The sequence below is a fragment of the Harpegnathos saltator genome, unplaced genomic scaffold (genome assembly GCF_003227715.2).
Source record: "Harpegnathos saltator strain DR-91 unplaced genomic scaffold, Hsal_v8.6 scaffold166, whole genome shotgun sequence".
Taxonomy (NCBI): Eukaryota; Metazoa; Arthropoda; class Insecta; order Hymenoptera; family Formicidae; genus Harpegnathos; species Harpegnathos saltator.
Genome location: NW_020229946.1, coordinates 73691 through 89197, shown reverse-complemented (window position 1 = coordinate 89197; position 15507 = coordinate 73691). Strand labels below are relative to the sequence as shown.

The window sequence follows — 15507 nt, the reverse complement described above, 5'->3', positions numbered from 1 at the left end:
TAACGATCCTCTCTTTATTGAAAGTGGATCAGGCTGGTCGCGCGGGCGTTAATTCGCTCTCAGGCCGATTAATCCGGCTTAACCTAATCCGAGGTTCACATCGAACGAGGCCACTGCCAGCCGCATGTTCTGCCTGTATTCACCCTTGCCGATCGTTGAATCGGAAAGGGCAAACTTTCCAGGCAAAATTCGCATTCCGCTCCATCAACCCCAAACCCACCTTTCCACTACCCTGAGGATATTCGTCCCCCGTACTGAAGAAAACCGCGAGTCTCTGTGTCAAGAATATGCACCGTCTTTACCCATCTGGAACGTCGTAATTTAATTTGCAAGGTTATCACAAAGGTGAGTGCCTTTGTGAGCCTTAAAACGCCTTTGAAACAAGAAACCTTAAGTCGGTCGTAGATAAAAAGGACATCCCATTCAGAAAAAGAATCAATTGAAAAAAGCCGTTTTCACTTCGGCAGTTAACTTTGAATCGCGGAAAGTGATATTAGACGGCGAAAGCAAACAGCAATGTTATTTCGTCAATCGTCGATCTTGTGCACAATCAATGTAAACGCTAAATACCCTTCTCCTGCTGGTCATTTGCGCTATACATGGATCCATCCTCAGCTTGCCATTCAATAACTTCTACAAAATCCGCCACAAAGCTAGGCACGAGGCACTTCAGGGTAGCCGTATTTCCGCGTAAGACGAACTCATCGATGACCCTCGTCTCGTAGAATTGCTGCACCACTGCAATGCGCGATTTCCCAGAAGAGATCATGACTCGTCACACCGAGTTTGGAAATTGTCTACCGTGGGTGCTATTCAAACTGAACCGACAGGCAAATCGAAACTGCACGTAGCTATCATATTTTTCCGTTAGAGACGTTAGAGACTATCGATGTGAACTTGACATCGTACTCGAAGGAAAGAAAATTTGCAAAAGATTGAAAGAAAATCTCTTTTACTTCGGAGAGTAAAAAAGATTTGAAATAAATGTATTTGATTGTCAGTAGAAGAATTTCTGGCAAGAACTGAAAACAAGGCAGAATCCTGGTCAGATTTTATTATTTAAACTTTACTTTCTTGAAATAACAAGTTAAACTCAGTCAAACAACTGAGGGTAGCAGTATAGAGGAACGGATAAATCCTGATAAGGATGATTAAATATATTTGGTAAATATTTAGCTTAACTGACCTCTTTCGAATAAAATTCACTTTGGTGTATGTTTTCAAGATTATGTCTCTGAATAACATGCTAAAAGTTTCAATGTTTATTGTCGTCGTCATTCATTGTTCGTTAAAAAGTTATTAAAAAAAAATGTACATAAAATATACGTAATTTTTGAACAACATGTATATACAAATAATAAATTTGTACATTGACTTACTGTAGAAAATCACTCAGAGAACTTTGTAAAACCAACAACTGATACGCATATATTACATATATACAAAATATTAAACATTTATGACGAGATATGCGGGATAGAATGTCTTGATACGGAACTAGGGAGAAACATTATGATTATTGCATAGCAAGATTATGTTTTAACCTCTTTATAATCACTCTGAGAGGATCAGTTTGTCACACAACCATGTCTAAACTATCCACTAACAAGCTATAGAATTCATGAAAGTGAATAAATAGATTATTATCTACATTGTTTAGTAGAAAAACTTGGCACGTATTTGCTTCATGTGTATATACGCGGCGAAGCTCTTCCTCGTGCACCTCCTCTTAAAAAAAATATCGATTTCTAACCTAACCTAACCTATACTTACATTTATTTATCTACCCTTATTTACATTTTTTTGTACTATTAATATACGTGTTTATATTCCTCACTCGAGGAATCTATGTGATGTTAAAGATATATAATATAAGGTCCTATTTATAAAATTTCTTTTACTGGCAACTTTTTAATAAACTTTTAATAAATTTTTAATAAAATGAGTGACTGCTGAACTTTTGCATGTTGCGCAGAAACATGACAACTAATATAATATTGTCAACATACGTCAAAGTGAAAGTCGTCAGAGATAAATCAGTGTATAAGTATTTACTAAATAAATAATATATATTTATATCAAATAAATTAAATAATACATTATTTAATTATGTACATAAATTATGTGTAATCATAGAAACAATTTACTTGTATTAAATCAACTACTTTCGGAAACGACAGCTCTCCAATGAGATAAAAAAGAAGACATGCGGGTGTTAAAACCCTCGCCTAAATTTTATTAATGCTAATTGAAGAATAGACATCTAAAATATATAACTGCATATTTACTTTTGTTTAGGACCACCAGATAAAATAAAATCTTAACCGTTGTTGGAAATAAACTTTTATCGATTTTAATCGAAACAATCTACAAAAGTGCTTAAAATAAGGATATATGAATAAAAGAAATTAAAAAGACATCTTGACATCTTCAAAAGAACTAAATGCAATGATTGTAACTGATGCGGTAGTTATAAATAATTGTAAATAATTATTGTTTAACTCTCTTGGATTTTTATTATTTGAAAAATAGAGAAAAAAGCAAATAACCAAATTATATGCGACATTCTTTCTTATACAAGTTCAACGCCAAGTTTACATCGATATTGAAATCATTCAACGTCTTCAGATTTATTTTAATATCGCTTGTGCAATATCGACTTGTTGGACATGTATTTCTCGTGAACGCGTACGTAATACTTAAGTACAGATTTTTCTCGCCCTCCGTACAGAATTGCATCAGATTTAAAACAGATTCGAAAGTAAAAGTTGGAACTCCGTGACGACCGTGCAAGCTGCAGCCGACAGTTGCCGAGAGACGAGCGAGAAGAAAGTGTGAGCGCTCGTTTGAGGGAGGGAAATGAGAATGCGGGGAAAGAAGAGAACAAAAGTTTTCCCGCGGACAACCACGTAAACTACATCGGCATCGACCGGCGTCATACCGTACTCCTGGCCGGCCGTGTAAATTGTCCCGTCGTCGGCCACCCACTGATCCACGAGGACGAACTCAGACACGAAGCTCGGTATTTTGCATTTCATGATCGCGCTGTTAGCTCGGATCACGTATTCGTTCTCGGCCTCGGTGACGTAGAACTGTGAAACAACTACCGGCGCGGGCAATGTGTTAACTCTTTGAAACGTGATTTGAAAAATCACGCACCGTCTGTCGTCTCTCCAAACATTCGGCGATCCGTCTAGACCTCTCTCGTCGAGTAACGTTAAATCAAAAAAACCAATCAGAAATGAAAAAAATGTGTTTTCGTTTGCTCAATTATCGCTGATGTCTCGAGTAATGTCAACCACCGTGTTTTTCTTTTGACGAGCATAGAATCTGCAAAAGTATATATGCTGTCAAAGAATTAAAAAGAATAGATTACAAGATTCTCGTGACAGTGACGGAGTGTATACATGGACATGTTATTTCTGTTAATGAGATTAATAAACACAACAGACAAGCCTACCACAGAAGATTCTCGTAGAATTAGGATGGAAAGAAATAATCGAGAATTAGTTCAACGATTAGATAAACCATATTTTCGAGAAATCTTTTGAGGGAATTATAGCTTAAATTTCATTTCTTTTATTTTCAAAATTAACTTTTTCTCAAGCTCTGCACCATACTATTAGACGCTTCAAAGATTTGCTTTCGATATTTCTTTTAGCGGAATAGCGTTTACTGTAAGAAGCTAAAATATTTTAGCCATCCTAGTTCGTATAAATCTTCCGTTGGACATTTATAAAATAATTGAGGACGACCAAAATAGTACCCTGCCCGACAGCAGGATCTTCCGGCAGGTAGACCTCTTCGTCTTCGCGAATCCACGCCTCGACAGTAACGAATTCTGCGATATAGCTGGGAATGCTGCATTTTAAGATCGCGCTGTTTCCTCTTATTACGTATTCGGTCAAGATTTCTGGATTGTAAGGCTGAGTGACGACTATGCGGGAGGAATAAGATTAAAATAAAGAAAATGCTCAATTACAAATGAAGAAACATTGCATCGTTTCGTTGAAAAGTAATCTATACAGTACATGTAAGCAAAACGAGACATTCACGTTTCTCATCCCTGAATTTGTCATATTATTATACTTGTAGATGTAGAAGAGCCACTTGTGCCTCAAGTGAATGAATCACTAAGCAGAAATGTAAAATTAGACGCTTTATCCATTGCTTGGCTGTGAACACAAGCGTTCTGAGAAAGTCCAAACTGTTTAAAGACATTGCGCTGCTAAATAAATCAAGAGTACTTTTAGAAAAACCCCATAGGAAGCGCTTTGCGATCCTCCGCATTCTAGCGTCTCGCAAATTTTCTTTCCCTCCCTCCAGGCTTCACAAATTTATTGTTACTGACTAAAATTTAACGAGATGTATCGCACTTTTGGGCGTCTCGCTCTTATTACATCGATGCATTCTAAATCCGTCAAAATACGGTCATTAGAGATTACGAGCTTATACGGGATTACGAGAGTGACGGAGTTTCCGCTCTGGAATTTTCCCGAGCAACTTTGGCCAAGTTGCCCAACATTCTCCATGTTTCGTCATGGACGCGCGGCTTATTTTCTTAGATCCGCCATAATTCGCGACGTGAGAACCACCGGATGGTTCATTAACCCTCGCGTATGTATGTACTGCCGCCGCCGTTCAGCCGCCATCCAGACCAGATCGCGTGGCCGGCGGAAACGAATCGTTACCACGTGCCACTTTGAACTTCGACAAAGTTGGACGCGAGGGGACAGGGGGGTGTCCGAACAGCAGGGAGACAGAGGGTGATACGACCGGAAAGAGAATTTCCTCGCCCTGTATACTCATCGTGTGTACTTATCGGCCAACGCGTTCATCAGTAGTCAAATGTGCAGTTTCCGTATTGAAAATCAGCCAAAGTGTGCCCAAGTAATCAATCCTACTTGGATATAAGGGGGTAGATGTGCGTTAAACTTCTCGCACGTATGTGAGAGGTAAAACTTGTCTCGAAACAAATAAGTAATAATTTATCTTGCCTGATTGACGGCTTTAATCATCACTTTACAGGGACGTGAGAAGACGTGATATGAAAGAAGCGTAAATGTAAATATAGAAGAAAATGTATTTCAAAAGCATGTAATTTTCTTATCAGAGAAGACTATGTGTGCCATAAGAAAAATGTTACAGAAAGTTTCGGGTACTAAGTATGAAAATTCTCGTTATAAAAATTCATAATAAGAATGCTTTTATTATGAAAATTTCCTGCTCCAAGAGAGTTTCTTTATTAGAAAAATTCTTGTAAAATATAAAATAAACGCAAATAATACGCACTTCTCCGCTTGTCTAAAAATATTCAGATCGACTTGATCATAAACTAAATACAACCGCATGGTCGCTCATACATTTTAATTATAATAATGCAGCGACAAACTCCTGTACCTTCCATTGAAACAGTAAAGCTAATAATGGTAAAACTAACAGTGTCAGCTTGCTCAAATGATTAAAACAGTGACAGCGTCAACTTGCCCGGAGCTGAATGAACGAAAGAGGAAAAACGAAAGATGCGAAAGCGCGAGCGAAGTGAAAGAGCAATATGAAATCTTCTGGCCGGCGTATCACCCGGGAATGAGTTCCCCTCTGAAAGGCGAACGATAGGAGAACAAGTACGCTGAATGAACAGGAACACGTGCGTATGTACCATAATCAGTAGACGGTCTGAAGGTCGAGCCGTCGCTTCCTACCCACGATTCCACCGACACGAATTCGGCAACAAAGCTCGGTATGGTGCACTTCAAGATAGCTGCATTGCCGCGTATCACGTATTCCGATACAACTTCCGCCTCGTAATACTGAGTCACGACTGCGAAAGATAATGGAGTATTATAATGGCGCATTGTCTAACTACATCACATCTCACGCGCACCACTCCCCCCTCCCCTCGACTCCTCCGCATTATTTCCGCGTGTTTAACCGCGAGGAGAATCAACTTTCCCGGCTGAGAACTCGGCAAGATTCCCTTCGACGCGCGGATCACTCCGAAACTCGTGTGTTGGACGCAACGATCAAAGTTACGTTGTTCTTATCAGATTACGTTAAATCATATCAAACTGTGATCGCGAGAAAAGTTGTTATTTCGTGCAATCGAAATTGGAGCCTCATCTACTCAATGTACTCTTTGTGCTTTCTGTTTCTTTCTCTCTATCTCTTTTTGACTCAGACCTTATGTCTCAAGATAGAAAAAGATAAAAAATATAGAGAACAGAAAGCAGGAACATATTGTAGATCAGGCTTAAGAGATGAAACGTTCGAACAATTTCTATCTCCGTGTGCTGAACACAATCCTACATTCCGTTATGTAAGTTGACTTGATCGCGCCGGAAAAGTGAGGTATATTTCTCCGGAGTAAATTAGTCGATTAGGCGATTTCCAAGTGATCGCAAGCAGCTGCTGCCTCAGCGCATAACATTACACATGATTTGATCCTGTGCTACACCGTGTGATTACGAAAACTGGTTCTCAATTGGCTGGTACAATGTCTCGCGAAATACGAATTACATAAGAGATAACAGTAATTACATTGTTTCGTTAAGCAAGGCTATTTCAATACGCTTGAAGCGCCTCCAGAGCTATTTCAATAAAACGATACAGGAAAGACAATAACGTAGGCAATAATACAGGTTCAACAGGCTTCTAGAAGGATACACTTGAAGGGTTTTGATCAGATTAAACGCGAAATATTTATGCAAAATCCACGGTACATGTGGTACAGTTAGACGAGGAGAAACGCATCACGCAGAATGCGAGATCGACGACGTTGACTAGTTATTATCATCCGCTGCCCGCGCGTGTTCCGACTTGCAAATTTTCCCGCAGGTTTCGATCTGTACCGTTGCCCTGGTCGGGATCAAAAGAATTTCCTTGGTCATCCTGCCAGCCAACGACCTGAACGAACTCCGCGACGAAGCTCGGTATGCTGCACTTGAGAATGGCCGCGTTACCGCGAATCACGTACTCGTTGTTGACTTCCGACTGATAATATTGGTGCACCACTGCAATAAATCGGACCGAGTAACCCGCGCGAACTCGTTTCCCATTAAGCACAACAAGTCGTCCATTCATACCGTTTGACTTTTAAACGACTGGCGATTCATTTATCGGGATAATTGCGGCGAATCGCATTTCATCTCATGTCTCTATCTCGACCTGCTCGTCTCGAAATTTTAATTCTTTTCGACGCGAAAATACACTCTTGAGAGAGTACGTAATTAATATCACAATTTGCGCTGAGTCTTTATCGAGGGATTTTATCAAGCGTCAGTCGATGTGACCTACGAAATTAATTCGCGTTTAAGCCTGATGAAACCTCGACGACGTTGACGGCAACTTTGGGCGATCCATTTCGCCATTGTCTCGGAAGCAGAATAATTCACATTGTCGCATCTTACGTCGCAGTCGCCGATGAGCGGGCGTCATGATAGCATGAAAGCATGACGGCACGATCGATTGACGTTCAACCTGAATATATGCGTGTATGTGTGAGCGCGTATGTGCGTCTGTAAATTGGGTATGTTGTACAACGTTCCGAGAAAATCTTGAGCGATACGATGAAATTTATTTTGTTCTTATTAAATTATACAAAATCATACGTAATCGTAATGCGGAAAATCACCTTGCGCAGTTTGAATCGAAATGACACATTCGAACAATCTTCGTAAAATATCAAATAATTAAAGCACGAAACAAGTTACAGCAAATGAAATTAATTTAAAACATAAAAATACTCTACGACTTATTATACGATTATTGTTCTCATTGCTATCGTTATGATTAGTTATCATTACTATTTGTACCTCCCGAGTAGAGAAACAAGAGGAAGCAGACCGGAAGTAAAGCCTGAACGAATCGACACGTTTAAAATATACGGGCGACGCGTCGGAAGCGAGTATCGTATAAACGTGTGGTTTAACAGAAAACCGAGAGAGAGAGAGAGAGAGAGAGAGAGAGAGAGAGAGAGAGAGAGAGAGAGACAAGCGCGTCAACTATCCGATCGTTTTGGCCAGCACGGCAAATATGACGAGTTGGGAGCGACGTTAACGAGACGAATGACGATGCGCGCGTACACATATACGTGCCGACCGTGGAAGAGGAAAGTGAGCGACCCATATACTTTCGCGTTGCTCCGGTCCAAATGGATTTGCATTTCGCCACAGCGGCAATTGAGATCAATATACGAGAAGCGGCCGGGTCGCACGGACGGTGTCAGTTCCTCGACCGAACAACACCGTGCATTTGGCACCGTGAATTGGAACGAACGCTTGGAGCGATAACGGTATTACGTCTCAATTATCTCTGTACAGAGCACAAATCAATTGAGAAGTAACGTCGATAAAAATTTCATCGGCGAAATTCCGAAATGAGAGATGAATTTTATTATATTGTCTTTTAAAAGGACATTTCTATATAAAACATGGCTGTATCAATTCTCAAATTTTAAGTTACTATGAATCCTTGGAATTTTGGAGACCCGCTAAACTTTGGCAAAATTACAATAAAGTGACATCTGCTGTTCATGTTCATGCCGATGTGGATCATTGCACGGCGAAGATGCAACAACGGAATTTTCTGCTCGGAAAGAAGCAAGGAACTCCTTCTGTTTATCTAGTCGAATGCCTCGAGGAATACCGAAATCATCGCCAGGTACGAATTCCTCTCCTTGATCCGTGTGCCAGGACAGGACTTTGACGAAATCAGCGACGAAAGAAGGAACGACACACTTCAAAATGGCACTGTTCCCACGAATTGCGTATTCTTTATTGACGTCGGTGTCGTAATACTGCGCCACCACTATAATTTAGTACACACAAGATAACATCCATAGTGTATCGAGCATCATTCTACTCCAGTCTCGATAGCTCCAAGAATATCTTGAATGTTTTCTCTTTTTTATGATAAACCTACGTTTTTCTATGGAGCAAAATTTTCCTAAAGTTTTCTTCAACATTGATTTTTAATAAAAAATAAAAAATTATGCCAATACAGAGTTAAATGGAAATTTTGTTAACATTTAATATATATAAAATTTGCTGAATAATTGTATAATACATATCTAAAAAAGATTCAATAACAAATATCTGTAGATAAATATTTTTGTCTTTGATGAACGGGATATAGAGAGATGTTGCCGGAAGCTGTGCGGTCGATAAAACGAGGTGACGTCAAACCTAATGATATCACTGCGTTATTCAGAAACACTGTTAATCCTGCATAAAATACGATGACATCACGTAAAAATAAGATTACATCGCGTAAAGACTCACGTCCTGATAACTTGCGAGCGGATTGAGACTGGAGAACGAATCGTAGATATGTTCGCATAAACGGCGGCGGCAGAGATTACAAATTGTTAAAGAACAAGTGTTGATGTAATCAAACAAGTCTAATCAGATAAGTCTAATCGTCCAATTTTTTTATATTGCCTGATTGACACCGATGTCTTTTATCGGATTCAAGTTTCATCGGACTCAGTTCTTCCGAACTGAGGTGCCAGATGAATATAGCAGAAACGAATCGCACGAACAAACGTGCTACGATTATCCACAGCTGAAAAAAATAACTTTTAGATTGTCCTATGTTTAGCCATCTGACATTCTGCACTAAAATATAATTCTAACATTTAAACGCGCATATATATATATATATATAAATTATCACGTAATATACCTTATACACTTTTAACAATTTCGAATGAATTTCTGTTGGTGTTAAACCATCCAAAACAAAGAATTTAATCACTGCACGATATTCAATTTTTTCCATTTTAAAAAAGACAATGACACGTCAATATTAAACTGGTGCTACTACTCGAATGACTTGGCAGATCGAAATAAAATTTTACATTTATATCAGGGATGCCACTTTCCAATACAATTATAGTTTGACAGTTTCTAATGCCATCTATGTGTCAGGCCGAGAACTTTTCAGACTGCCCTCGTATCATCAAAAAATATTTACTAAAGTTAGAATTAAGTTTACCGATTCTTGATCAAATAGTACAGATGGCTAAACGACAAATGGCGAATTCCACGTTCGACACTTACCGGCTCTCACGTTGACATCACGGCTGTGTACCGAACCTGCAGGGGAACGTGCCAAGCAGCTGTAGACCTGAGCGTGAACTTCCTGACGGTAATCCTCAGCGCGGAAAGGAGGGAACACCAAATTTCCATTCGGTAGAACCTGCAAACAAGAGCATGTAAGAAACTGACTTCACGCGATCACTTGCGCACATGCGCAGCAAGCTTGCAAATAATTAACGCGTCCTTCACGATTGCGTGAATGAACGTAGGATGCATGGGCGATTAATGATTCCATTCACATGTCGCAAAAAAGGCATTCGCAGACAGTAGAACGGCTGATAGACGACAACCATCTAAAGGAACTGCTTGCGCGTGAAAAGAATTTATTTTCAATCAACGTAAGAAGAAAAGATGTAAGTCTTCCTTTGAAAATTTCTTTCACATTAAAACTAATAAAATATTTATATAAATATTTATATAAATATCATCAGAAATATGTGTAGCGGGTATTATCTTTGTGCGAGTGAAGTATCGTATTTTAAGCAAATTTCAGCTTCGATCGTAAGGTAATAATAAAGTAATAAAGTAATAAAAAAAATGTAATAATCGTATATAAAGTGAAATCCGGACGAGAGAAAAAGGAAAAAGGAAACGTAATGTAACACCTGTCTCAATCCGGGAACATCTCCTACAGCAGTTCCGTCAGCACGAACCCAAATGATATCCGGTTGAGGATTTCCTCTCGCCTGGCATTCAACGACAGCTCCGGTTCCGTTTGAGAAATCGACTCGGTTTGGTGGTTCCTTCACAAATACCGGTCCCATTGATTCATCTTCAGCCACAACAACTGCAAGCAGAAATCAAAGGTTTGTGGTGACCATAACGAGCGTTTGTGCGAATTATTCGAATTTATCTTGAGGATGAAATCTGTGGTATTCAAATATTACTGCAGGATCGGTTGATATTGTAAAATATTTGATGTAATATTATTCCCTTGTCGTGATATGTTTATCCTTTGATTACAAAGCAAATATGTGCCAAGGGGACCCGCTAGGCTCAACTGTATTTTAGGTAGACACAAGCAAACATGTATATCGCTCATGATCTATCGCTGGCGTCTCCCGCGCGATATAAAAACATTTAGTCCGATCGTTAGGCGTTCCGAAGAAATACAAATCGTCAAAATACCGACAATACCGAACTATCGACAAAGTTCATCACATGTTTCTGGCTGGATGATCACAAGATTGAGGAGTGTCCGTGGGCATTAGTTGCTAAGGATAAAGAACGAATCGTATATACCGGATGTTTTTTTTTCGATATCGCTAACAATGCTGACGAGAAAATAACAGAAGGGAAGACAAATTAAAAATCAGCCGCGACGACATTAAAGGAGAGAAGACAACAAGTCAATAATGACTTTTAGGTTTCGACTTTGATATTCGAAAAGTTGAACGCAGCGAGTCGAGAGGTAGTGAGTTTTCTTCTTCCTTTGTGTATGCCTTTATGTTATTGATTACAGAATAAAATTCCGATATATCGTTTTCATTATTATTTCGTGAGAGTGTGACTCCTACCGACGGCGCAATCCTATATTATGGAAATTTTACTGTTTGCCAATTGCTTAGTAATATTTATTACTAATATGCACTTGCATCGCTTTCAAAATGTACGATCCTTTCGATATTCCTTTTTCTCTTAAGACAATAGATAACATGCCGCGGCTTTGAGTAATTTTTTATAGATACGATATATTTTAGTCCGGAAACGTTTTAGCTACGAAGGAAGACAAAAGAATCTACCGAGGACAGAACGAAACGTAAAGAGGCCTTGATAACTTGTGGGAACATTAGCGCGAAGCCAATTAATTTAAAGTGTCACGAGACCTTTATCTTGTGCCTTCGAGTTTCTCTTATCATCCGTTTCAACCAGGATATGTGACACCCACATTCAATTGGCGCGTTGCCAATTGCAGCAAACAACAGGTTGTCGGCCTGTTATTGAATAATATGCGATCAACGTCACATGACCATAAGGGAGACGACAATGCGTGATTCCTTTTCCGTCGTGTCCGAGTTGTATTCTTCGCTTCACTGCCAGTGCCATCGATAGCAAAAAATATTCCCGCCGGCATTCCATTTCATCGTATAGTCTGTGCACCATTAATCGCAAGTTTACATGCACAAATCAGACGTTTCATATTTTCCCCACAAGTGCTGAGGATAACATAATCCTTCAAAAATATCATGCACCGCTATAGATAATCTCCGATAAAATTATTTATATTTAATTTTTTTTCCAACTGGACGTTTTCATTTTCAACTGGGAAATATTGCAAAAACAGTGAAACGTTATGTCGACGCATTTATAATTGATAACTCATTCTCCAGGGAACTCGTCGGAAGCTGAGTGAGTACTTTCATGACCCTCGCTCACTCATCTGTCTAAATAATTGACTGCGACTGTTCGTAATGTTAGCATGACGCGAATGTTTAGGAGTACAAGTCGTTCGTCGTCGTGGAGGACGTTCGGGGTCTATACAGGAGTCTACCGTGCTACTTTCTTCGCACGTAGCCACCTACTGATTCACCTACGTACGACGAGGACGACGACGACGACGACGACGATGACTACGCTGAAGTGAGAGCAAATAAACGTGCTGCAGTATAAAATCAAGTCACGAAGAACCGGTTGGGCGAAGCGTGCGCCGTTGAAACGGACGGTGGGATGTACACGCAGGTATAAGGAACAGGTGTTCCGAATTTTTCGTACTCGCCGCAACGTCTGTTATTTGAACTTTAACTGGCATACCCGCAGCTTTACTGTCTGTCATCGTTATCTTACGTCTTATACGTTTCCCCATGATCCATTTCGTGCAAGCTACACCTGTCCTTTGCCGGTTGTGACAAAAATCGTCCTCGAATGCAGCTAATCGCATCCACTCGAACGTACAAGAGAAGAAGAATCTTCAAAGTGCGAGGTCTGTAAGCTGCTCTTTCGAACTTTGTCACTTGGATGATGTGTTTCGACGTTTTACAGGTCTGTTACCGATAGTTGTGAGTATGCTTTTCACGTTTGAAATATATGTTGAGGTAACGAGTGTGTTAAAATTTCCCGCTGTCAAACACATCCCGACGATTCTTTCAGGCTGCACTGCAGCGTCGTCGAACACTGCGGCAAGAAAGCCAGAAGGATTAAACTAACATATGGGCATTATGGTGATTAACTGGTCGATTAAAACTGACATTGTACAAGCTGCTTCAGCGATGATCACACGTTCGCGTCTGAGAATCGTGTCATTTATACGCTCTCCGGCACGTGCGCCGTGAAATAATGGCACGAAGTATTGTCGGAGCTGCATGACAGATGTAATACGTTGTAAGAGCCGCCGTAGGTATCGGTCGCACAAAAGTAAGTCGTAAAAATTTTTTCCGAGATTAAACTCTCACGCCTTCCCGATGAAAGGCGAGATTCTTCCCGGTCGACAACCGCTCCGTAATCTATATATAGAGGGGAAGCTTTGAAACGTCCGGACACGCTGCATCGAATATATTTCCAGGGCGCACACATGCGCACACGTGTCGCCGCACGTGCGATTCACGTGTGTGTTCGTGTGTATTCACGCCAGCTCGTCTGTGTGTGTCGGAACGTAAGACACCGTGACGCGCATTATAATGGGAAATATATCTCGAAACTATAAAGCGGCGCGGCGACATCGTCGAAGAACAATCGTGCGAGTCGATTAAGCGGTCTTCCGATGGAGCTATTGTTTCGGGATTCTTTATTCGTTCGAAATCAAATCTTCATCCTGGAAACGTCTGCCAGGCTCCAGTAAACACTATCGGTGTGTGTATATTTTTTTAAAATTACGATAATTTACCATCACGAGAGCTGTGAGATATCGTGCAACACCGCAGTGAATGTATATTGCAATATATAATCAGCTTTTTACTATTTGAATAAATGGCGAAATCTTTACTCTCGATCATCTAATTATTTTCTAAGACGTTCCAAACATGACATCGCACCGGCGTCTCTAAAAGCATTACAGAATGCCCTCTCTCCCACGTCAAATAGTTGTGCTTTGTGAACGACGCATTATATATCAGCAACCGCAAGGGTAAGTACACAATCCTCGCGTAAGTAGAGAAAGAGAGAGAGAGAGAGAGAGAAATTTTTAAGTCTCAGACTTTCGGAGCTTATATGGCTTCTTCGACTTCGACCGCATCTATTTCTGAGATCTCCCATGGTAGATCCTCCACCGAAATACCGTGTGTTTCGGTGTTCATACATCGTTTCTTCCAGCTCCAGCAATAACGCACTCAATTTGTCATAAATGTAGTCTTCCGTAATCGATGTGATCATCATAATAATTCTCTGTAATCATTTTGCAATTTCTATCCGCCGTTTGAAAATCAAAGCTCGTGAATATATATATATATATATATATATATATATACGTGAGTATATTCCCTCGACGAACATCCAAATATCTCTCGTAGCTCCCTAAACTTTTCCCAGGTGGAGCCGCGCGCAGGCGCCTGTACCTACGGGCAAGCGGATTCACCTGGTAGCAGCCTCCGCGGCCAAGTGCAATTCTCTCCGAAGCCATGTGAGCCTGCATTCTGGGAACAGCAGCTGTTCCCTTCCCTCGATCTCCTCGCCCCCTTCATCTTACTCTTTCCTGCGGCAGCTGCGCTTCGTGATCCACCAGCACCTATACTCGAGATCTTTCGTGGTGCCAACTGACTGCTCGTTCGATTCAAAATGCGCGTACACGGGGTCACGCTGACAAAAGCGGCAACGTGAACCGCATTATGGCCGGTAACAAAAGACAGATCGAAAAAGAAAGAATGTACATTTCCGAATCTGCCATGTTGTTATAGTTATACTCGAAAAAAAAAACAATTGTTACATCGGAGTCGATAAACGATGTTAAACGGTGATATTTGGTAACGATGTAGGAAGCAATTTATGTAATTTTTAAGCAAATTTTTATTTCACTTCACATAATACGTGTCTTAACGTCAAACGAGAGAAAAATCACTTTGATTTTGAAGAATAACGATTTCTCATGTTTTAACTTCATTTTATTGATTGGTTGCGCAAATTATTACAGATATGTGTTATCTCCTATTGGTTATCCTTTGTTTTTTGTTGATTAATTTCTGTTTGCTCCAATACTTCGCAAAATACTTGCGCGACTGCCGTTTGCATGTTTCATAATGGAAATTTATTATTTCTAATTCACAGAATTTCCATCACGTGTTTCGATGGAAATTTTCTGTTGTCTATAGAACTCATTCAACATTATTAATGATAATCGAGAAACCTTGAGAATATCTAACATGCATATGTCATAAATAAGATGCTAATTTGAAAAATTAGCGTCAATATTTTCCTCAATATTTTATGAAATATGTGTTGTATAAAAAAATGCTGAATGTAAAAGTTGGAGAATTTCGAGGGA

At 39.9% G+C, this 15507-nt stretch overlaps 1 protein-coding gene across 50 annotated transcripts in view; it reads right to left on the bottom strand.

Annotated features, from left to right (window-relative positions):
- Positions 1–15507, bottom strand: part of Dscam1 (Down syndrome cell adhesion molecule 1) — a 98633-nt gene that overhangs the window by 78720 nt on the left and 4406 nt on the right. For 25 of the 50 annotated variants that reach the window (XM_025296970.1, XM_025296986.1, XM_025296988.1 and 22 more), the window contains exons 3-5: positions 10703–10884; positions 10059–10197; positions 3767–3937 (exon numbers count right to left, since the gene is read on the bottom strand). In XM_025296970.1, the coding sequence (XP_025152755.1) occupies positions 3767–3937; positions 10059–10197; positions 10703–10884 (492 nt within the window). Of the gene's footprint in view, positions 1–2941; positions 3104–3766; positions 3938–5659; positions 5822–6848; positions 7011–8643; positions 8806–10058; positions 10198–10702; positions 10885–15507 lie in introns of all 50 variants that reach the window. The other 25 variants (XM_025297001.1, XM_025296981.1, XM_025297005.1 and 22 more) reach the window with 5 other exon arrangements.